This window comes from Terrapene carolina, unplaced genomic scaffold (assembly GCF_002925995.2).
Source record: "Terrapene carolina triunguis isolate 2854851 unplaced genomic scaffold, T_m_triunguis-2.0 Scaffold740, whole genome shotgun sequence".
Taxonomy (NCBI): domain Eukaryota; kingdom Metazoa; phylum Chordata; order Testudines; family Emydidae; genus Terrapene; species Terrapene triunguis.
In genome coordinates, this window is record NW_020665091.1 from 3306549 (window position 1) to 3329324 (window position 22776).

Here is a 22776-nt window from a genome sequence, read left to right on the forward strand (position 1 = left end):
GCATGGAAGCATTTCCTCTGGAATGGTGATTGAAGCATGAAGGGACATATGAATCTTTAGTGCATCTGGCACATAAATATCTTGCACCACTGGCTACAACAGGGCCATGAGAACGCCTGATCTCACTTTCAGGTGACACTGTAAACAAGAAGCGGGCAGCATTATCTCCTGCAAATGTAAACAAACTTGTTTGTCAGCGATTGGCTGAACTAGAAGTAGGACTGAGTGGACTTGCAGATTCTAAAATTTTACATTGTTTTATTTTTGAACGCAGGTTTTTTTGTACATAATTCTACATTTGTAAGTTCAATTTTCATGATAAAGAGATTGCACTACAGTACTTGTATTAGTATTTTTCAATTCACCTATTTCTTTTGTTTTTACTGTGCAAATATTTGTAATAAAATATAATAATATAAAGTGAGCACTGTACACTTTGTATTCTGTGTTGTAATTGAAATCAATATATTGAAAATGTAGAAAACATCCAAAAATATTTAAATAAATAGTATTCTATTATTAACAGTGCGATTAATCGTGCGCTTAATTGCGATTATTTTCTTTAATTGCTTGACAGCCCTACTTTTAAGAAAAACTAACCACAAAGCTCAAATTTTTTTTCTCTTTTGGTATTGTCTTAAGACTGCACTGAATTGTGCACCTGAAATAAAAAATCTTGGATGTGGCTTCATGTTTGAGACTTTGTTGTTAAAACATACTAAATATTCAGAAGTTTCTCGACCCCAGGCCTGTTTTTATACTTATAACACAGGTAAGGAAATGCGAGGAAGAATTTAGAAAACTTTTGGAAAGGGAAAGGTTTATTAATGACTAAGTAAATAGCAAATGCTTGCCACATATGGGCACTAGTATGTTACAGCAAAGAAGGTTCAGTGAATATTGTGTGCAGGGGAAAGGGTGGGACTTTGAAACATGGTAGCCAGCTCCTTCTCCCAGTCTCTTAAAACTTATGGAATTTATTATGTTCATTTCTACCTCAAATGCAGCAGCGGAAAGAATATTTTCCTTGTGTAAAAAGACTTGCTAAATATTGATTCTGTTAAGGCTGAGCTTCAAATTAAAGTTTATTTCAATTGTACATGTAAAGAGTTTTATGAATTGATTTCAGAACAAAGATGTATTGAAATGTATGAAAACTGATAAGTACCATTTTAAACAATTCACTGAAGCTTATGATATTTGTATTGTATCTACGAGGACACAAAAAACGTACACTTGAGAGACAAATACATGATATGCTAAGGGAAATGGTGTTTCCTAAAATGTCCCTTAAAATAAAGTGTTGTCCCTTATTTTTCATATGGTTTTCCCTTACTTGCATCCAGCACCCTACCTCTGTGGCCCAATCTCCTTCCCCAAACACACAGGGTGAGATTCTCATCCCCTCTCCCACCACTGTATGCCACTGTGGCAGCTTATAGGTACCATAAACCAAAAGTCCGGGGGAAAATTCCCTGGTATAGGCACTGTGTCAGGCTGCAACGATGCCCCCCCTGCAAACTGGGTTGCTCTAATTTATGCGAGGGCTGCAGCGACCCAGCCCTTCCTGGATGCCAAGCACAAAGGCCCACCCTCTGGATAACTCACTCTTTTTGACTCCAGTGGGGGTTACTTGTTGCTGCAGGCCCTGGAAAGCTGCCCTCCCTTCCCCCACCCTCCTCTCTCCCCTTCTTTTCTCCCTCTGTCTCCATGTTCCTCCCTCTGTCTTATTTTTCCCTCTCTGTCTTGCTCTTCCCTGCTCACCTGGCTGACTGGCTGGCATGACTTGGTACGTCCACCACTTTGGGGGCTGGTGAGGGACTCCGAGCCGGCGGCATTGGGCTCTCCGGGGGCTCGTACTCCTCTGACGGCTCTTGCTTGATCTGTGCAGCGCTCAGTGGTAGTGGTGGTAGGTGGGGAGCAGGGGCTCCCATGCCGCCAGGCAATGGGGGGGCAGTGGGAGCAGGTGAAGGGGCCTTGTAGCTGCCAGCCGCTGGAGAAGAGGTCATTCTGTACCCGGGGGGCGTGGCTGCACGGAATGATGAAGTGGAGGAAGAAGGGGGTGAGCCTGGCTTGTAGGGAGCTGGGGGCTGGAATGTGGGGGCAGGTGAGCCTGCCCGCTTCCCATAGGGGGCCACAGTGGAGGGAGGAGCAGGGGGTGACACCGTCTTGTAGGGGGCTGAGGAGGAGGCCATGGTGGCTATGACAGTGGAGAGGGTGACAGAGGCAGAGGTGACTGGTGGGCCAGCTCCATGCGCAGGTGAGGGTGGAGGTGGCGGAGGGAAGGCGTAGGCAGCAGGACTCTGCCCTTGGGGGTGAGCGCAGATACCTGGGTATGTCCCCTGGGAAGAGGAGGAGGAGGAGGAGGAGGAGGAAGAGGAGGCTGAAGGAGCCTGGCTGTATGAGGCCTGGCTGTGGGGTGGGTAGAGACGTAACCCATAGGCAACATGTGAAGGGTGATGAGTGCCTGACTCCAAGGGGTGGGGGTAACCTCCAGGTGGCTGGGGAGGAGCTGCTGTGGCTGGGGAGACCCCCCCTCCAGTGCCATGGCCATGGTGGTGGTGCTGCTGTGGTGGCTGCTGGGAGGGCTGGCCAGGGAAGGAGGCAGTGGGGTGGGAGCTGGTGTTGCCCAGGGGGCGGCCATAGGGTGGTGGACCCTGGCTCCACACGGGCTGGGAGGGCAGAGAGGGCTGGGTGTACTTGGGGGGCTGGCTGGAGATGGAGAGGCCACTAGGTGGGGGGAAAGAGTGGGCATAGGAGGCACTGTAGCTGGGCAGGGCCTGGGCAGGGGGAGGGGGAGGGTACTGAGCAGAAGAGCTGGGTGGAGGGGGGGCATAGGGGTAACGTGAGGGGGGTGGGGCAGGTGCCTTGTCCTGCCCCATCCCATGGGGCGATGGGAGGTGCCCACTCAATGCCTGCCCCACCATCCCAGGTGAGTTGGAGTTGGTGGACGCATTATTCAGTGGGCGCAGGGCTGGTGGGGGAGGCAGGTTGGCTGTGACATGGGGGAAGGAGGGAGCAGAAGCTGGGGGTGCTACCAGGGGGTTGCCTGGGGGAGTCTTCTGAGGGGGTAGCCCCCCTGCCACAGAGGCCAGGGAGATGGGAGTAGTGGGTGGTGGGTTGTGCTTGGCACCAAGGGTCTGTTCACGCCCTCCCGGCACTGGGAGGCCCCCCCCTCCATTAGTGGCTTTGGGCCCCCCCTGGACCACACTCGCAGTGGGATAAAGAGGAGCATGTGCAGCAGAGGAAGAGGAAGAGGAGGCAGGCACTGGTGGTGCCTGGGCCTGGAAAATCCTCGATGCCTGAGTCTCAAGTTGAGAGTGGTAGCCACCTGCAGGGGCCTGAGGGTGGACCTCGCCTGCTAGGCTGAAACCTGGCTCGAGTGGACGGGCTAGGCTGTCAATTGGAGGGGCAGGTGGGGGACTCTGGGGGAACAGTGAGGGATGACGGTAGGAGTGGGATGGCCCTTGGGACAGCACAGAGGACGAGTCTGAGTCATTCTCCACGCTGCCTGGGCTGTAGACACTGGGCGAGGTGCTCCGGTTATCCTGGTCAATGTCCCGTGGGTCACTGCTCATCTCATCATTGAAGCTGTGACCATCAAGGCTGTCAACATCCGAGGGAGACTGGGGACATGGTAGCTCCTGAGGTACAGAGAGGAGGGAGATATCAGACAGCCCCTCAGAGCATGAGCAAAAAAGTTAACCCTTTCTGAGCCCCAAAGATTCTCCTTTCTGAAGTTCTCAGCCCCTCGCTATAGGAGCTGAGAAGGAAGGTCACCCTTTTCTGATACCCCTTACATGTAGTCCCCAGTGACTCTCCTCTCTGGAGGCACCAAAGAAGGTTGTGAGATGCTCCTCCTCCCCTGGCCCTATTTTATTCATGTCCCAGAAAAGGAAAAGGCAACAGATTCACAGCAGATGGAAGCAGATGTCCTTTGGCAGTGTATTTATAACAATCCTAGTGCCTTCCATTTGCCAAGCTCCACTTATTTGACAGACATTCATGAATTAAGTCTCATGACCCCGGGGAGGTCGGTAAGTATCATTAGCCCTATTTGACAGAGGGAGTAATGGACACACAGAGAACAGTTATAAAGCAGGAGTGTCAAACGTATTTGGAAGGAAGAGCTGAATTCAGGTCTGTGGTCCAGGCTATAATTCAGGACTATCCCCCTCCGCAGCAGTGGGAGATTTGTACAGAGATCAAGGGGAGAATATGGCCTTTATGAACTAACTAAATATTCAGTGATTATTTATTATTTGTTCAATGCCTTATCGTCACATTCAGCACTGAGGAAGGAAACCCGCAGCCTGTTGGGCCACTGCTATCTCTGCCCCTCATGTCTCTTCCTTCCCATCCCCCTTTCTCTATTGCTCCCCACCTTCCCTGTCCCTGTCTCTGTGAATCTCCTCTGAATGTCCTTGGACCCCACTGTGCCTATGTGGTTCCTTCATATTATGTTTGTTGTGTAAAGAGCAAAAGACCCAAAACGGACTGAGGAGTTCCCTCCTCTGAGTCCTCATTTCAGGCGGTCTGCAGACCCAGGCAGACAACACTGAATCAGTTACACTCGGGTCACGTTTAAAAGGTCATTTCTGCAAGCAGAAGGGCAAGAAACTTACTTCTCTAAAAAATGAAAGCAGAGATTCTGGAGAATGTGAATATGTCCTGCAGGCCACACGAATACATCATGCAGGCCAGATATCTGATACCCCTGTTACACAGGAAGCATGGTCTTGTAGTCAAGGTATTAGACTGGGACTTGGGAGATCTGGAATCAATCCCTTGCTCTGCCACAGACCTGTGTGACACTGGTCCAGTCACTTCATCTCTCCGTGCCTCAGTTTCCTATCTGTAAAATGGTATTAGTATTCTGTGGATTGCAGTCACGTGTAGGGAACCCATTATGGATCAGGACCCCAATGTGCTGGGTGCTGTACTCACATATAACAAGAAGACCCTGCTCCAAACAGCTTAAAAATCCTGCACCCGTCTTGTCTATTTAGAGGTAAGCTCTTTAGAGCACAGCTTTTTCTTACTGCGTGTTTGTACAGCGCCTACAGCAATGGGCCCAATCTTGGTTGGGGTTTCTAGACACCACTGAAATGCAAACAGTAATAAGGAGAGGGAAAGGACTTGGCAAAGATCATACACTGAGTCGGGGGAAGAGCTGAGAATAGAAACCAGGAGTCCTGATTCCCAGTCTCCTCTGCTCTAAACTGTTAGGCCCTATAGCCCTCCCAGAGCCAGGAAGAGAATTCATGAGTGTTAACTCATATAACCACTTAACTAGAATCATTGTAGGGCAGTTCCAGACAGTCCAGACACACAATCAGTGTCCCTGAATTGACAAAGCAGCAAGCTAGCTGATCACATCCAGGGCTGCTTGGAGGTCCCAGACTAGCTGGCTGAGCCAGACCTAAATCCGGCAAGTGATGATTTGTGGCCAGCATGATCTCAACCCCAGAGGACAAGTTGGACAGAAGATATGCTAGACCTGACAGGGATATCCTGGGGAACTACATGCTCCTGGGTTCTGGGGAGCCACCTCCTGCCCCAGAAAGAGAAGTGCTGGGACTGGGCCAAGCCCCTGAAATGTGGGAGGAGGCCTATTTATGGGTGAGGATTGTCTCTTCTTGCTTGGTAAAGCCTGTCAGCCCACAACCAACACAATGGTGTGATCCAGTGCAGCAGGGGCAGCGGGCTAGACGGGTCCGTGGACCTGATCCAGCGCAAGAGGGAGGGAGGGGAACTCCCAGAGGCTTTTTTCCTGCACCAGACCATGGAGGTGTTTGTGGGGTGCAAAGGGAAACTCACCTCAGTTTTGGTTTTCTTGGGGGCATTGCTGTCCTCCCCTTCACTCTCTGAAATCTCCTCCATCCGGCCCTGCTTGTTACCCTTGGGGGTACAGGACTCCTCCACCCGTCCTTTCTGCAAGGGAGAGGAGAGAAGGGTCACACATGGAACTCCTTCCCGAAGCTCCCACAGTGGGTGAGAGACAGCTGACATACAAGTAATTTGTACACAAAATGACAGATTGGACAGATTGACACAGGACCCTGGGGATTTAGGAGTCATGGTTTCTCTAGCAGGTCACAACCTAGCAAAAACAAACACTGAAAAGGTCGGTGGGGGATAACCTCTTGGTAAAATGGTTGGGGGATAAGAAAGTTCCTGAGGGCAGGGTGGAAGAACCAATCCCTGCCAGGTTCTTGGTGGACCTCATGGTACCACTCAATATCATACTAATGTTTCCTACCTTATTGGTTTGCCGGGATTTCTCAGTTTTGCCATCACTGCTAGAAGTGCTGATGCCACCTGGGGAGGCTCGGCCCCGTGACCTGAGCTCCTCTCGGGGTCCGGGAGTCTCCTTCTTCCGTCCACTCCGCATTGACATCTAAGATGTGAGAAAACACACTGAGTGCGCCCTGCAGCTCCCCCTGCTATGCAACCCCTGCCCCACCTTCCAGCTCTGCTGAAGCCCTCAGTGCTAACCCACAGCATTCCACTGCTCCAGTCCTACATTCACCACATAGCTTTTCTGATGCACCTCAGTCCTGACCCACAGCTCTCCTTCTTTTCCAGTCCTTGGTTACCCACCACCTCCTCCCCTTTCACATACCGAGTCTTTGTTCTGTCGAGTCTTCATTCTTTTGGGTGTGGGACCCCCATTCTCCTTGGCCCAGTTGGATGAAAACATAAATTTGTGTCACTTTCCCCCCCTTCCACTGTTCCCCGGGAGACTGAGATGATGGCCTCAGGGATTCGGGCAGGGTCAGCTCCTCCGGAAGGGCTCACTCCAGAGCTACTACAGGTTCTTAGTGGACCCTGAAAGACGGAGAGGGAGACAAAGACAGAAAAATGGAAAAAGAGAGTGAGTTGTGTGTATGAGGTCACTTCACACCAAAATTTCAGCTCATGATATGAATGCCAAAAAATTACTACTGTTGCCATATCTTTTATTTATAAACCTGGGGATCTTCACTAATAAGAGATAATAATCTTAATGCTTGCTCACTGGATGTCCACAGAAAATTATTTAAGATTATTATCTCTTACTCCCATTGTAGTGGAGTGGTACCCATGTGATGGAAGAAATCGGTCCCCTCGGTATTTGGAGTGTTGAATTTTTACATTATCTCAAATTGTTTTTACATTTCATTTCCCTGGTTACTTTTTTATTTAAAGGAGGGATTAAAAAAAAAAAAGAAGCTGCTTAAAAACATTAGCATTTAAGTTCACAATCATGATTCTTCTGACTTTATAAGCAGTTCTTTGCAGCTGGTCTCAGTGCAGTCCAGACCTTAATACTCTTGCCCAGTTACGTAACAGTCATAGCTCACCCAGAGAAATGGTCTCCAAGTGGCCTTTGCTGGGGGTTACATTATGCAAACTCAGCCCCAACAATACACACATCCATGAATGCACCACATTTGCAACAAGCTTATTATACAGAGATGCTGACAAGTCCTGTTCACGCTGTACATCTGCAGGGGTGCCCAATATACACAAGCATATGCATTTTAACTTGACTTTGCAAGCCACAAACAAAATCTGGCCCATTTAAGTTTGAATCTTTCCTCAGAACTAGACCCCTTTGATCCCTGAAGTGTTTTCGGTGGCTCTTCTCTGAGCTCTCCCAGCTTGTCACTGTCTTTCTGGGATTGAGGGGTCAATGGCTGAGTACATGATTCCAGGTGGAGTTTCCCCAGAGCCACACAGAGAGAGACTATCCCATCTCTGCTCTTGGACATGCGCCCCCTCACAGACTCTATCCCTAGGGTGGACAGTTCCCAGAGAGAAAAGTAGATCTAGTGGATAAGGCATTAAGGTCAAGGAGTCAAAGCCTCCATTGCATCTGAGATGACTAACTGACAGCTTTGGAATGGGCTGGGGTTTAATGGGTTAGCACAGGGAGATTGGGAATCAGGATTCCTACAGCTCTGGGTGGGAAGTGGGTCCTAGAGCGTTGTAGCAAGGGAAGTCAGGATACTCTAGATTCTATTCCTTGCTCTAGCAAGGGAGTTTGGGTCTAGTGGGTTAAAGCAAAGGAACTGGGAGTGAGGATTCCTGGATCCCATTCGCAGCCATGCCTTTGACTTGCTCTTTTACCTTGGGAACTTCTCTTTCCTGTATCTCAATTTCCCCATCTATAAAATGGGGATAATTGATACTGACCTACTTCTCGGGGGAGTATGAGATCTATTTAATTAATAGTTTCAGATTGCTTGGAGATCCTCAGATGAAAGGCACTTGCGACTTTAATTTCATTCATATTTTATCTGCCCCTCATGCTGCAGGTCATCTAGGGCCCATATAACAATAATTTCCATACAAATTAACTTAGCTCTAGTCTTTACTAGAAAAATGCACTGATTTAACTAAAACTGATTTAAAACTGATCTACTTAAACCAGTGCAAACCCCTTATGTAGACTGTAGTGGGGCGGCTGTCCCACTCCTGGAGAATTTAGGCTGCAGCAGGCCAGTGAGCCTGCGCAAATAGGCAGCCAATCGGAGAAGAGCTTATTGGGAGCCAATCAGGGCCCAGATTGGAGACAGCCAATCAGGGCCAGGCTCAGCCCTATAAAAAGGCTGCTCAGGGAGAGAGCAGTCAATCTGTCCCAGACCTTCAGAGAGGAAGGTCTGCCTGCTGAGCAGGAGACCAGCACCCAGGACAGCGCAGCGCTGGGCAGGCTCAGGGAAGCAGAGTGGAGCTTCAGCCTGGTACCTGCCAGACTGCCAGCCCTGAATAGAAGGGCCTAGAGGGTGCAATTGGGTCAGGGGGAAGTGACCCAGGGAAGGCTGAAGGCAAAGGGAGAGAAGGAGGGCCGAGAGGCTGCCGTTAGAGGGTCCCTGGATCGGGACCCAGAGTAGCGGGCGGGCCTGGGTCCCCCCCTTTCTCCCTTGTGCTGCACTGGGCCGTGGAGCAGGGGCCGAGTCAGGCTGCAACCTGCCCCCTGACGTAAGAGGGGCTAGACGTGGGGGTTGTGGCAGGCCGTTGAGGCTAGTGCAAAGACTTCTGTTAACCCCCCTGGAAGGGGGTGTGGACGGACTGAGGGGCACTGCCGCAGGGCAGTGGTCCTGAAGAGAACACTGCGAGCTGGAGAGCAGCGCGGACTCAGACGCCAACCAAGGGCGAGACAACGGGCGGGACACCACCAGAAGAGGGCGCTCCACTGGACTGAGCTAATTCCCGAGACGACCAGTAGGAGGTGCCGGGTGGTGAGTCCCAACCCTGTTACATAGACCCACTTGAATCAGTTTCAATATTGCTTATATTGCTTTAGCTTAATTTGGTCATTGGTGTCTAAATCAATCCAGTTAAACTGATGAGACTTATAGTATAGTAAGGCCTTAGAATCAACATTTCTCAAGTGAATTTCCTCATAATGCAAATACTAAAAAGCAAGGAAAATCTAAGCTAAAGACAACATTCACATGCAGTTTCCAAGCATTAGCCCAGTGCCATCATAAGACATAAATGACACCAACACGCCGATAAACTCTCTAACACACACACTTTAAATTCAACAATACTATCATCCTCAAGTCACACATCAAACTATAATGCACAATTTTAACTCCAACCTTCTAACACTACGTTATTTAATAGCTTAATAATGACAACTAGTCTTATCTCCACATACCACACTCATGTCAGAGAAAGAATATAAAGCTGAATACACTCCAAATTTCTTTCTTATCAGAAATGTTTCCTGGAATAGCTACAAAATGTAGATCAAATGTACAACACACAATTTCAAACAGACACAAATATTATGCACATTTTAAAGTGAGAGTAATTACCCACTAGAACAGATTACTGAAGGCTGTCATAAAATCTCCATTACCTGGAATCACTACATCTTTCTAAAATATATAATGTAATTTAATCACAAATTATTGGGCTCAGTACAGGAATTACTGTGTGAAATTCTATGGCCTGTTATATAAGGGGTCAGACTGGATGATCACAGTGGTGCTTTCTGATCTTTACATTTATGAAATAAAAACATGGTCAGCCTTTCATATCTACATTCATAATGACATGGAGAATGGCAGGGACCCCTACTCAAGATAGTTAAGTCCCAGGCAGACTGCGAAGAGCTACAAAAGGATCTCTCAAAACTGAGTGACTGGGCAACAAAATGGATTCAATTTATCAAATGGAAATTCAAAGTTGATAAATGCAAAGTAATGCACATTAGAAAACATAATCCCAATTATACATACAAAATGATGGGATCTAAATTAGCTGTTACCACTCAAGAAAGAGATCTTGGAGTCATTGTGGATAGCTCTTTGAAAACATCCGCTCAATGTGCAGCAGCAGTCAAAAAAGATAACAGAAAAAAGTTACTCACCTTGTCGTAACTGTTGTTCTTTGAGATGTGTTGCTCATATCCATTCCAATTAGGTGTGTGCGTGCTGCATGCACAGTCATCGGAAAGTTTATTCCCTAGCAGCACCTGTGAGTTGGCTGTGGAGCCCCCTGGAGTGGCGCCTTCATGGCGCTCAATATATGACCCTGCCGACCCGGCGCCTCCTCAGTTCCTTCTTGCCAGTTACTCCGAGAGAGGGGAAGGCAGGTGGATTTGGAATGGATATGAGCAACACATCTCGAAGAACAACAGTTACGAGAAGGTAACTGTTTTTTCTTCTTTGAGTGATTGCTTATATCAATTCCAATTCCAAGCCTAGTTATGGAATCACTGATTGGAGCACCGTTCTGCCGAAAGCCGCATCATCTCTGGCACGCTGGACGATGGCGTAATAAGAGGTGAATGTATGTACTGAGGACCAAGTTGCTGCCCTGCAGATTTCTTGTATTGGGATCTGGGCCAGGAATGCCGCTGATGAGGCCTGAGCCCTTGTGGAGTGTGTCGTAAGAGCCGGGGCTGGTATTTTGGCCAGCTCATAGCATGTGTGGATGCATGACGTGATCCAGGAAGATATTCTTTGAGCTAAGACCAGGTCTGCCACCGCTATGAACAACTGGTTCAACTCCCTGAATGACTTAGTGAGCTTGATGTAAAAAGTTAGTGCTCGCCAAACATTCAGGGAGTGCAGCCTCTGCTCACGGCTACTGGCATGAGGCTTAAGATAAAAAACAGGCAGGAAAATGTCCTGACTAGTGTGGAAGCGTGACACAACCTTAGGAAGAAAGGCCGGGTAAGGTCTGAGTTGCACCTTATCCCTGTGGAAAGCTGCATGAGGTGGGTCTGAGGTAAGGGCCTTTAACTCAGACACCCTCCTTGCTGAAGTAATGGCAACGAGAAAGGCTACCTTCCACGACAGATAGAGAAGGGAGCAAGTCGCCACTGGTTCAAATGGGGGCCCCATTAGCCTGGAGAGGACCAAGTTTAGGTCCCGCGCAGGGACAGGCTATCTGATCTGGGGATGTAGCCATTCCAGACCATTGAGGAACCGACCAACCATAGGAAGGCCGAGATAGCAGTGAGGTGTACCTTTATGGAGGACACTGCCAGGCCTTGCTGTTTCAGGCACAGAAGGTACTCTAAGATGAGAGGTACAGGTGCCTGGAGAGGGGGTGTACGACACTGGTCACACCAACAAGTACATCTTTTCCACTTTGCCAGATATGTGGCTCTAGTGGAGGGCTTTCTGCTGCCGAGTAGGACCTCCCTTAGAAGCTCCATGGGGTTCAGCCATGAAGCTTCTAAGCTGTGAGGTGGAGGGACTGCAGGTCGGGGTGATGAAGGTGACTGTGGTCTTGAGTAATCAGGTCGGGGAGGAAAGGCAACGTGACGGGTGTCCACTGACAGTTCCAAGAGTATGGTGTAAAAGTGTTGTCGAGGTCACGCTGGTGCTACCAGAATTATCTCTGCTTCGTCCTTGTGGACCTGGAGTAGGGAATGGAGGAAAGCCATAGAGCAGGCGGCCTCCCAAGAGTAGCAGGAATGCGTCCATGATTGAGCCTGGGCTGTGTCTCTGGAAGGAGCAGAACATTGGGAACATTGCTCCGGGGGTGAACAGATCAACCTGGGGAAACCACTCGTGATTGCGGAAGGACCTGCTGAGGTGGTCCGCCAGTGTGTTCTGAACTCCTGGTATATAGGATTCTTCCAGGTGAATGGAGTGGGCTATGCAGAACTCCCACAGCTGGAGGGCTTCCCGCCATAGGGGAGAGAACCAGGCTCCCCCCTGCTTGTTGATGTAAAACATGGCAGTGGTGTTGTCCGTCAGAACTGCTACGCACTGACCTTGTAGTCGGGCCTGAAAGATCTGGCATGCTAGTCGCACTGCCCTCAGCTCCTTGATGTTGATGTGGAGGGAGAGCTTGTCCTGCGACCAAAGGCCCTGTGTTTGGAGGTCTCCCAAGTGCACTCCCCATCCCAGAACTGAAGCATCCGTTACTAGGGACAAGGAGGGCTGAGGGCTGTTGAAGGCAGTACCAGATTTACCATAGCGCCAATGGCTCCATAGCGCCGGACCCAAGCTCAGAAGGGTCGCATAACACTCATTTCCTCCCTTCTAGCAGCGCTGCAGAAGTGGAGGCCAAGAGAGCAAGGAGCCTCAGAGCAACAGGGATCCAACATGGGAGCTGAGAACCCAAGGGGCCCTGGGAGCTGTAGTTCCTTGGCCATCTCCCTGCCTATAGAGCCGGCCCTGGAACAGGGAAGGAACTACATTTCCCAGCATTCCCTTGGCAGCTATCAACAGGAAAGGGAGTGGGAGGGAGTGAGGAAGCTGAGACCCCATGAGCTGCAGCTTGCTGTGAATGGAGAGCTGGCTGCTAGAAGTGGGTGGCACAGTGAATGGGGAACAAGTATGCCCAAGGAGTAGAAGGCTTTGGCCCAGATATCACCCTCAGAAGACTTCTCCAGACTGGATTAGGGATGCTGGTGTGACCTCGCCCTGCAGCCCCCAAAGAAGGAATTGGGTGGACTAAATGGACAGTGCACCTCTCTATCTGAAGCCTAGCAGGGGAGATATGTGGATCCCACCAGAAGTTAAAATGATAAGTAAGGGAGGGAAGGCTCTACTAGAGGACCTGGGCAGCTTTTGATACAGTACCAGGCACATAGGAGGATTTCCATGTCTGAGCCATGGAAGCAGAAATTGGCTTTTCCTTTCCAGATTTATCTAATATTCAGAAAGGGAATTTAGCACCTGCCTTCCAGATCTGAACACTCTCAAAATTCAGGAGTGCTCAAGCTCAATTTAGGCTGCTGTTACTTAGAATCATAGACTCATAGAATCATAGAATATTAGGGTTGGAAGAGACCTCAGGAGGTCATCTAGTCTAATCCCCTGCTCAACTAAATCATAATTTCTCCCAAATCAAATATGCTGATCCACCTTAACTTGCTGTAGAAAAAGTAGGATAAAATTGAGCAACAAATGCTGGCATCTCCCCAGCGCTAACTAGGACTGGAATTGCTATTTTCAACAGCCATTACCGTTTTTTGTTTTGTTTTGTTTGTTTAAAAGGAAGACAGTAATATTGCAATGGCAAATTCCCCATAGAAACGAAGAGTGGAACAAAAGAATAACAAAGGCACCTCAACTTTTCCTCATTTATGTAGGACAGTCTTATAATATGGATCCAGATATCCTCCAATCACACAAGCTGAAAATGGTTCCACTTTACAGCAGTTCTGTAACCATGTGGGAACCAGTCATGTCTGTGTTCTGTGCACATCCAAAATTCCTACTGAATTCAGAAGTGCCTTGCTTTTGTGACCATACTACCTGATATTTTCAGCCCTTGTAAGCGAAGCAGGTTTACATTTAGTAATTGGGTGGGAAGCCTCTCAGAAAAAGTTAGGTGCTGTAGGAGGTGTTGCTTATTCACTAGGTAATGTGAGACCTTCCTGTTACAATAGTAAACCAGTGCAGCATAGAATGCACTTTGCTCCTAGAGTCTAGAATGGGGTCCTTTGCTTCTATACACAGCCCATTAAAGATAATGAAAAGACTCCCACTCACTTCAGCAGGCTTTGGACAGAACTGGTTATACATGGGGTAACTCCACTGTCTTCATAGGGTCCTGGTCCCATAGCGGAGGGGGGCCATGTGAGCTTGTTGCAGAGCTGCTGCTCAGGGATGGGAACCGCCTGGCACCCCAGCTTCCAAAATCATTCAGGCTGCACTTTCTGCACAACTATGTGCTAGCTGAGGGGTGCGTGGGAATTGGTGACCTCTGCTGCAGGTGATGGGCATCTCAGGTACTTAAAGCCATGGCCTAGAGGAGGGAAGCGCTTAACTGCAGAGTCTGCAGCTGCCTAGGGCCAGTGCAGAGGATTTAGAGTCCCTAGTGCCGCTGTTGCAAGGTTCAAGCATGCTCAGCCTTGGAATTGCCACCCCTCTCTTGACTAGTAGCTGCAGCTATCTAAGGCTGGCTTCTGGCAATTGGCCCCTTGTCTATAGCCAGAGAAGTTGCAGGTGGCTCTATGACTACTGGGGGCCATTAAGCTAGAGCTGATAAAGAAACTGGAATTAACCTCAAGGAACAGAGGTCACCAGTAGGAAAGGAATGTCAAAGGATGCATGGAAAGAGGAAGCAGGTCAGGCTTGCAGCAGGAGAATAGCCCCAGCTGGTGGGGAGCAAGTCCAAAATAGAAACAAGCATGTAGTGGTGATCAGGTAGTAGACTAGCATGTAGATGGGAGCAGAGGGAGAAAGGCTGGTGTCTTCAGATTCCCAAGGGCTAAGTCCTCACTTTGGGGAAATGGTGTTTGCAAGTGGCTTGCTCAAATGGTAGGATGGGTGCTGAGGGAGGGATTTGTCAGAATTGATCAGGTATCTGCTGGCTTTGGAACTTTGAGCTGAGACTAGGACCACATACTGTGACTGGTGAAATAGGGTTGTACTGGAGACATGGCTATAGAAGGTCTGAATGAGGAAGGAGATAAAACTGTGAGAAGTTTCCCTGATCACTGTTAAAGTTCTACTCACTGTGGACACTGGTAAACACACATGGGTGTACAGCTCAATGAGAAACTGGGGGCTGAGGGAGCTGTGTATGGCAATGCATACAGTCACGTAGAGGTGTGTCATCAAAATGAAAAATGTCTCTGAGATTCAGTACCGGGTATACTATGGCAGTACCACACCAAGCCCATACTCGGAGTCCACAATGACTACTTAGGGGCCCACAAATATGTTTGGCACCTGGGTCCACAAAAGGTTAATCCAGCCCTGATTGAAGGGGACTCCTTTGCACACTGTCCGAGGGTCGAGCCACCATTGAAGGGAATCAAGCACCTGCCCTGGCACTGTGACCACTGAATTCAGGCTGTCATGTCACGGGTGATAGGCCGAAGTGAGCCATGACTGTAGAGGCCTGAGCTTCAGTCTGGCATGCCAGATCACGTAAGTGCAGGCTGCCATGTGGCCAAGGAGACTCAGGCATTCCCTTACTGTAGTGGTCGGGTATTGCCTGAGCCCTTGAATGATGTCCATCATGGCTTGGAATCGGGACTCTGGCAAAAGTGCCCTTGCCGGAACAGAGTCCAACACTGCCCCGATGAATTCTATTCTTTGAGTCGTTGCCAAGGTTGACTTCCTCAAGTTGAGGAGGAGACCCAGTCTCTCGAATGTGGATCTGACCAATCAGATTTCAGACTCCATCTGCCTCCCGGCGTGGCCCCTGAGCAGCCAGTCATTGAGGTAGGGGTATACCTGCACCTGCCTCCAATGGAGGAAAGCGGCCACGACCGACATGCACTTGGTGAATACTCGGGGGGGCTGTTGAGAGGCCGAATGGTAGGACTGTGAATTGATAATGCTTGTGGTCAACCACGAAGCATAGGAATCACCTGTGTGCAGGCCGAATAGCTATATGGAAGTATGCGTCTTTCATGTCGAGGGAGGTGTACAAGTCTCCCAGATCCAGGGAGGGAATAATGGTGCCCAGGGAGACCATGCGGAACTCCAACTTTACCATGAACTTGTTGAGACCTCACAGCTCTAGAATGGGTCTGAGACTCCATTTGACCTTGGGGATTAGGAAGTATCGGGAATAGAATCCCTTGCCTCTGATCTCCTGAGGAACCTCTCCCATGGCAAGGAGTGCCTGCACCTCCTGGATAAGGAGTTGCTCGTGAGAAGGTCCCTGAAGAGAGACCCTAAAGAGGGACGGGGAAGGGGGGTGGGAGGGAGCAGAATTGGAGAGAATATCCCACTTCTACCTTGGGAAGAACCCAGCAGTCCGAAGTTATCTGGGACCAAGCACAGTAGAAGTGGGACAGACAAAAGACGGGGAAGGATCCAGAAGTGAGGCTGGTGCGCCATCCTCATGCCACCTTCAAAAGGCCTGGTTTGAACCCAATGATGTTTTAGTCCCTGGCCCTGCCCGGGCGGGAGGTGGGAAGGCTTTCGTCTGCCATTCCTGCCCCTTCTCCTATAAAAGTCCTGCCTCGGCAGAGAAGGATAGGAGTGCTGCTGCTGCTGCTGAGGCTTTAAATGTTTATATTGGGTTGCTGGGGTGTGCATACCCAAGGATTTCATGGTAGCCCTGAAGTCCTTTAGGCTATGCAGCCTAGAGTCAGTCTGCTCTGCAAACAGACCTGCCCCATCAAAAGGCAGGTCCTGCATGGTCTGTTGAACCTGGGGTGGGAGTCCCGAAGCCTGCAGCCATGAGCTACGCCTCATGGTGATACCAGAGAACAAGGTGAGCACCGCTGAGTCCACAGCATCAAGTGAGGTCTGTAAAGAGGTCCATGCCACCGCCTTGCCGTCCTCCACTATCGCTCTAAACTCCTCCCTGGACTCCGCTGGCACCAGCTCCTTAAACTTGAGCATCAAGTTCCAGGAGCTGAAGCTATATCTACTCAGAATTGCCTGCTGGCTTGGCAATCCTGAGTTGCAACACCCCCGCCCTCCCATAGCATACACTTTGCTCCCCAATAAATCTAGGCGCTTGGCATCCTTGGACTTAGGTGCTGGGGCTTGTTGTCACTGCCTCTCCTTCTCATTTACTGCAGCCATCACCAATGAGTAAGGCTGCGGGTGTGTGAAGAAGTATTCCTACCCCTTAGATGGGATGAAATACTTCCTCTCCATACCCTTCCCGGTGGGAGGGATGGAGGCCGGGGTCTGCCAAATGGTCTTAGCATTGTTCTGTATAGCCACCCTCGGATGGTCCTCCAACTCCACCACCTCCTCGGCCTGCAAGCCCATATTTCGTGCCACCCTGCAAAGGAGGTCCTGGTGGGCGCAGCTGTTTATGGGGGGCGGTCCACAGACAGAGGTGCCTGCAACCGTCTCATCCGGGGAGGATGACGAGGAGGCTAATGGGGGAACAGGGTCCTCCTGACCCTTTTGGTCTCCAGGGGCTTCCTGTCCTGCTTCTCTGTTGGGGCCAACCACACCTGGATCAGGCTCAGTAACTGGGGTTGGTTCCAGGGGAGGTCGAGCGACTGGTACCTCCTCGGCACCCCTAGGGGTGGGGTGACTGGCTGATGCCTCCGGCACCTGCAGTTCAGAGGTCACCGAATGGGAACCTTTGGATTGGGTGCTCTGGGCTTGGTGGTACGCCCACAGGGTCCAAAATGGCCACTGCGCTGGTCCCTGCCACTGCAAAGGCCATGGCCCTGCCCCCCACCTCAGGCCTTCCATGGCTCAACCGGTGCTGACCCTGTTCTGAGAATCTAGATCCTGTCTCTGAGTCCGAAGACAGGGACCGGGACCGCGATGGCCAGGGCGGTGCCAAGCGGAGCTGGACTAGTGAGTGGCGCTGCAATGCTGGGGAGCGGTGTCGCAATGCTGGGGAGCGGTGCTGAGATCAGGATCTGTGTGGGGACACTGACCAGTGCCGGGATGACCGGTGCTGGGAGCGGGACCTGCTGCGAGATGGGATCGGCGTGGGGATCAGCGTCACGATCTGGAGCGGTGCTGCGAGTCTGACCAGTGCCGCAATTGTGAGCAGTGCCAGGACTCCAAGCTGTGCCATGATTCCACCAGTGGTGCTGAGGGATGGAGCATCGCCAGTTTGCCTCAAGATGGTGCCACATGTTGCGGTACCGGAGACTTGGCTCAAAGGACCGGGAACATTGGTGCTGTCATGGCAATGAGGTCCCTCGCAGCCTCAAAGGTGTCCGGGGTGGATGGCAATTCCACCTCCTCAATGACCTGGCTCGGGGAGTCCAACGGCACCAAACTCGACGGTCACCCTTGCGGGGCCGAAGTCAACGGTGCTGGCTCCAAAGACTTCGGCCCTGGGTGCTCCTGTCTGGGATGCGCCCCATTGGTCGGCTCTAAAGGGGTGGGTCTCTGAGTCGGAGATCCACACCTCCCCTGCTTCTGGTGCCGCTTCTATGTCAGGGAATGGGACCGGTGCCGGATTGATCCTGCCAATTTCAGTGCCAGGGAGCAGTGGTGCCACAGGTCTCTCCCAGAGTCCTTCCGTGGTGCCACTTCCACCACTGCCGCCGGGGCACTGCGCACCGATGAGCTCGGTGCCAGGTCTTGCCGCGCCGATGTAGGTTGCAGTCTGAGTGCCGCCTCCAGAAGGAGCTGATTGAGGCGAAAGTCTTGCTCCTTTTTTTGTTCTGGGGCGAAACCCTTTACAAATCCTGCACTTGCCACTTGGTGTGCTTCCCCCAGACACTTTAAGCAAGCGTCGTGGGGGTCGCCCATTGGCATGGGCTTGTTGCAGGACTTGCAGGGCTTGAACCCCTGGGATTTAGGCATGTAAGTCCCCCAAGGAGAACACAGTCGGGGTGGAGGGTAAACCCGCCAACCCAACAGCTAACTAACTACAATAACTAAGAACTAAACAACTACAAAATACAAACAGTCCGAATAGAAGCTAGGGAAATATGGAGAGCTTGCAAAGCAAGTCGCCACAGTTCCAACGACCGTCACTGGCAGTAAGAAGGAACTGAGGAGGCGCCGGGTCGGCAGGGTCATATATTGAGCGCCATGAAGGCGCCACTTCAGGGGGCTCCACAGCTGACCCGATGGGTGCTGCTAAGGGAAAAACTTTCCAACGACTGTGCACGCGGCGCATACACACCTAATTGGAATCTATATGAGCAATCACTTGAAGAAGAATGTTTGGAACCATTAGAAAACAGATAGATAATAAGACAGAAAATATCATATTGCCTCTATATAAATCCATGGCATGCCCACATCTTGAATAGTGCGTGCAGATGTGGTCGCCCCATCTCAAAAAAGATATATTGGAATTGGAAAATGTTCAGAAAAGGGCAACAAAAATTATTAGGGGTATGGAACGGCTGCCATATGAGCATCGATTAATAAGACTGGGACTTTTCAGCTTGGAAAAGAGACAACTAAAGGGGGATATGATTGAAGTCTATAAAATCATGACTGGTGTGGAGAAAGTAAATAAGGAAGTGTTATTTACTCCTCATAACACAAGAAACTAGGGGGTCACCAAAAGAAATTAATAGGCAGCAGGTTTAAAACAAACGAAAGGAAGTATTTTTTTCACATAATGCACAGTCAATCTGTGGAACTCTTTGCCAGAGGATGTTGTGAAGGCCAAGACTAAGAACAGGGTTCAAAAAAGAACTAGGTAAGTTCATGGAGGATAGGTCCATCAATGGCTATAAGGCAGGATGGGCAGGGATGGTGTCCCTAGCCTCTGTTTGCCAGAAGCTGGGAATGGGCGACAGGGGATGGATCACCTGATGATTTTCTGTTCATTCCCTCTGGAGCACCTGGCATTGGCCACTATTGGAAGACAGGATACTGGGCTAGATGGACCTTTGTTCTGACTCAGGCCTGGTCTACACTACGAGTTTAGGTCGACTTTAGCCGCGTTAAATCGAATTAAGCCTTGACACGTTCACACGACAAAGCCCTTTCTTTCGACTTAAAGGGTCCTTTAAACCGGTTTCTTTACACCACCTCTGATGAGGGGATTAGTGATAAAATCGGCCTTAGGGGGTCGGAATTGGGTTAGTGTGGACGGAATTCGACGTTATTGGCCTCCGGGAGCTATCCCACAGTGCTTCATTGTGACCGCTCTGGACAGCACTCTCAACTCAGATGCACTGGCCAGGTAGACAGGAAAAGCCCCGCGAACGTTTGAATTTCATTTCCTGTTTGCTCAGCGTGGAGAGCACAGGTGACCACGCAGAGCTCATCAGCACAGGTAACCATGATGGAGTCCCAGGATCGCAAAAGAGCTCCAGCATGGACAGAACGGGAGGTTCGGGATCTGCTCGCCATATGGGGAGATGAATCAGTGCTGGCCGAACTCCGAAGCAGTAAACGAAATGGCAAAATATTAGAAAAGGTCTCCAAGGCCATGAAGGACAGAGGCCATAACAGGGACGCACAGCAGTGCCGCGTGAAAATTAAGGAGCTAAGGCAAGCCTACCACAAAGCCAGAGAGGCAAACGGAAGGTCCGGGGCTGAGCCGCACAACATGCCGCTTCTACGTGGAGCTGCATGCCATTCTAGGGGGTGCAGCCACCACTACCCCAACCGTGTGCTATGAGTCCCTCACTGGAGAAAGACACAGGGAAGCGGGTTCTGGGGACGAGGAAGATGAGCATGAAGATAATGTAAATAGCTCACAGCAGCAAGGAAGCGGAGAAACCAGTTTCCCCAACAGCCAGGATATGTTTATCACCCTGGACCTGGAACCAGTAACCCCCGAACTCACCCAAGACCCTGAGGGCACACAGGGGACCTCTGGTGAGTGTACCTTTGTAAATATTACACATGGTTTAAAAGCAAGCGTGTTTAATGATTAATGATTAATTTGCCCTGGCAATCGCGGCCAGTACAGCTACTGGAAAAGTCTGTTAACGTGTATGGGGATGGAGCGGAAATCCTCCAGGGACATCTCCAGAAAGCTCTCCTTCATGTACTCCCAAAGCCTTTGCAAAAGGTTTCTGGGGAGGGCTGCCTTATCCCGTCCGCCATGGTAGGACACTTTACCACGCCAGGCCAGTAGCACGTAGTCTGGAATCATTGCATAACAAAGCATGGCAGTGTATGGTCCCGGTGTTTGCTGGCATGCAGACAACATCCATTCCTTATCGCTCTTTGTTATCCTCAGGAGAGTGATATCATTCACGGTCACCTGGTTGAAATGGGGCAATTTTATTAAGGGGACATTCAGAGGTGCCCCTTCCTGCTCTGCTGAACAGAAATATTCCCCGCTGTTAGCCACGCGGTGGGGGGGAGGGGTGAAGTGATCATCCCAGAGAATTGGGTGTGTGGGGGAGGGGAATTAGTTGGGTTTGTGCTGCATGTTAACCCTGAAACCGCAGCCCCTCCTTTTACATTGCAAACCCATTTTAAATGGCCAACCCAACGGGTCCTTGGTATGGTTAATGATAGCAGTACTCTTTGAAACCATCCCCACATGTTAAGAAGGTTAAAAAAGCCAAAAGACTGTGTCTTACCATGGCTGCCTGCAAGCTGAAATCTGTGACCTGGCACTGCGTGAGTGATCTCTCACACCAAACAGGCAGGCCCTCAATATAAGAGGAAAAATGCGACCTTGTAACGAAAGCACATCTGCTGTGTAATGTGAACAGCAAAATGTAACGTGAAAGAGTGTACCCATTGTTCTCTAAAATGTATCTTTTTTTAACCACCTCTCCCTTCTCATCCACCAGCTGCAAATGTCTCTCCTTCGCAGAGGCTAGTGAATATTCGAAAACGTAAGCGAAGGACACGTGATGAAATGTTTACAGAACTACAGACTGCCTCCCACGCTGACAGAGCACAGCAGAATGCGTGGAGGCAGTCAATGACTGATTATCGAAAAGCCCAATATGAGCGAGAGGAGAGGTGGCGGGCTGAATCGCGGGCTGAGGAGGAGAGGTGGCGGGCTGAATCGCGGGAGGAACAGAGGAAGTTGCGGGCTGAAGATGAGAGGTGGCGTCAGCTTGCACACAGAAAGCAAGAGTCCATGCTCCGTCTGCTGGAGCATCAAACTGATATGCTACAGCGTATGGTTGAGCTGCAGGAAAGCCAGCAGGAGCACAGACAGCCGCTACAGCCCCTGTATAACCAACAGCCATCCTCTCCAAGTCCCATTGCCTCCTCACCCAGACGCCCAAGAACACGGTGGGGGGGCCTTCGGCCACCCACTCACTCCACCCTAGATGATTTCCATAGCAATAAGTTTTAAAGTTTTAAATTGGAGTGTGTCCTCTTCCTTCCCCCCTCCCCCACCCATCCCGGGCTACCTTTCCAATTATCCCCCTAGTTGTGTGATGAATTAATAAAGAATGCATGAATGTGAAGTAACAATGACTTTATTGCCTCTGCAACTGGTGCTTGAAGGGGGGAGGGTAGGGGAGGGTGGGGTGGTTGGTTTACAGGGAAGTAGAGTTAACCGGGTGGGGGGGGGAGGGGCGGAGGGTTCATCAAGGAGAAACAAACAGAAGTTTCACTCCGTAGCCTGGCCAGTCACAAAACTGGTTTTCAAAGCTTCTCTGATGCGCACAGCGCCATGCTGTGCTGCTCTAACCGCCCTGGTGTCTGGCTGCACGTAATCAGCGGCCAGGCGATTTGCCTCTACCTCCCACCCCGCCATAAATGTCTCCCCCTTACTCTCACAGATATTGTGGAGCGCACAGCAAGCAGCAATAACAATGGGGATATTCTTTTCGCTAAGGTCTGAGCGAGTCAGTAAGCTGCACCAGCGCGCTTTTAAACGCCCAAATGCACATTCCACCACCATTCGGCACTTGCTCAGCCTGTAGTTGAACAGGTCCTGACTACTGTCCAGGCTGCCTGTGTACGGCTTCATGAGCCATGGCATTAAGGGGTAGGCTGGGTCCCCAAGGATCACGATAGGCATTTC

The 22776-nt window shown here is 50.3% G+C and overlaps 1 protein-coding gene across 5 annotated transcripts in view; it reads right to left on the minus strand.

The window, feature by feature from the left end:
- Window positions 1-22776, minus strand: part of ATN1 (atrophin 1) — a 79665-nt gene that overhangs the window by 12589 nt on the left and 44300 nt on the right. For 4 of the 5 annotated variants that reach the window (XM_024210974.3, XM_026660228.2, XM_024210972.2 and 1 more), the window contains exons 2-5: window positions 6626-6831; window positions 6263-6400; window positions 5821-5934; window positions 1765-3644 (exon numbers count right to left, since the gene is read on the minus strand). In XM_024210974.3, coding sequence (XP_024066742.1) covers window positions 1765-3644; window positions 5821-5934; window positions 6263-6400; window positions 6626-6703 — 2210 coding nt within the window. In that variant the 5' untranslated portion in view covers window positions 6704-6831. Of the gene's footprint in view, window positions 1-1764; window positions 3645-5820; window positions 5935-6262; window positions 6401-6625; window positions 8544-22776 lie in introns of those variants that run through there. The other variant, XM_029913605.1, reaches the window with a different exon arrangement.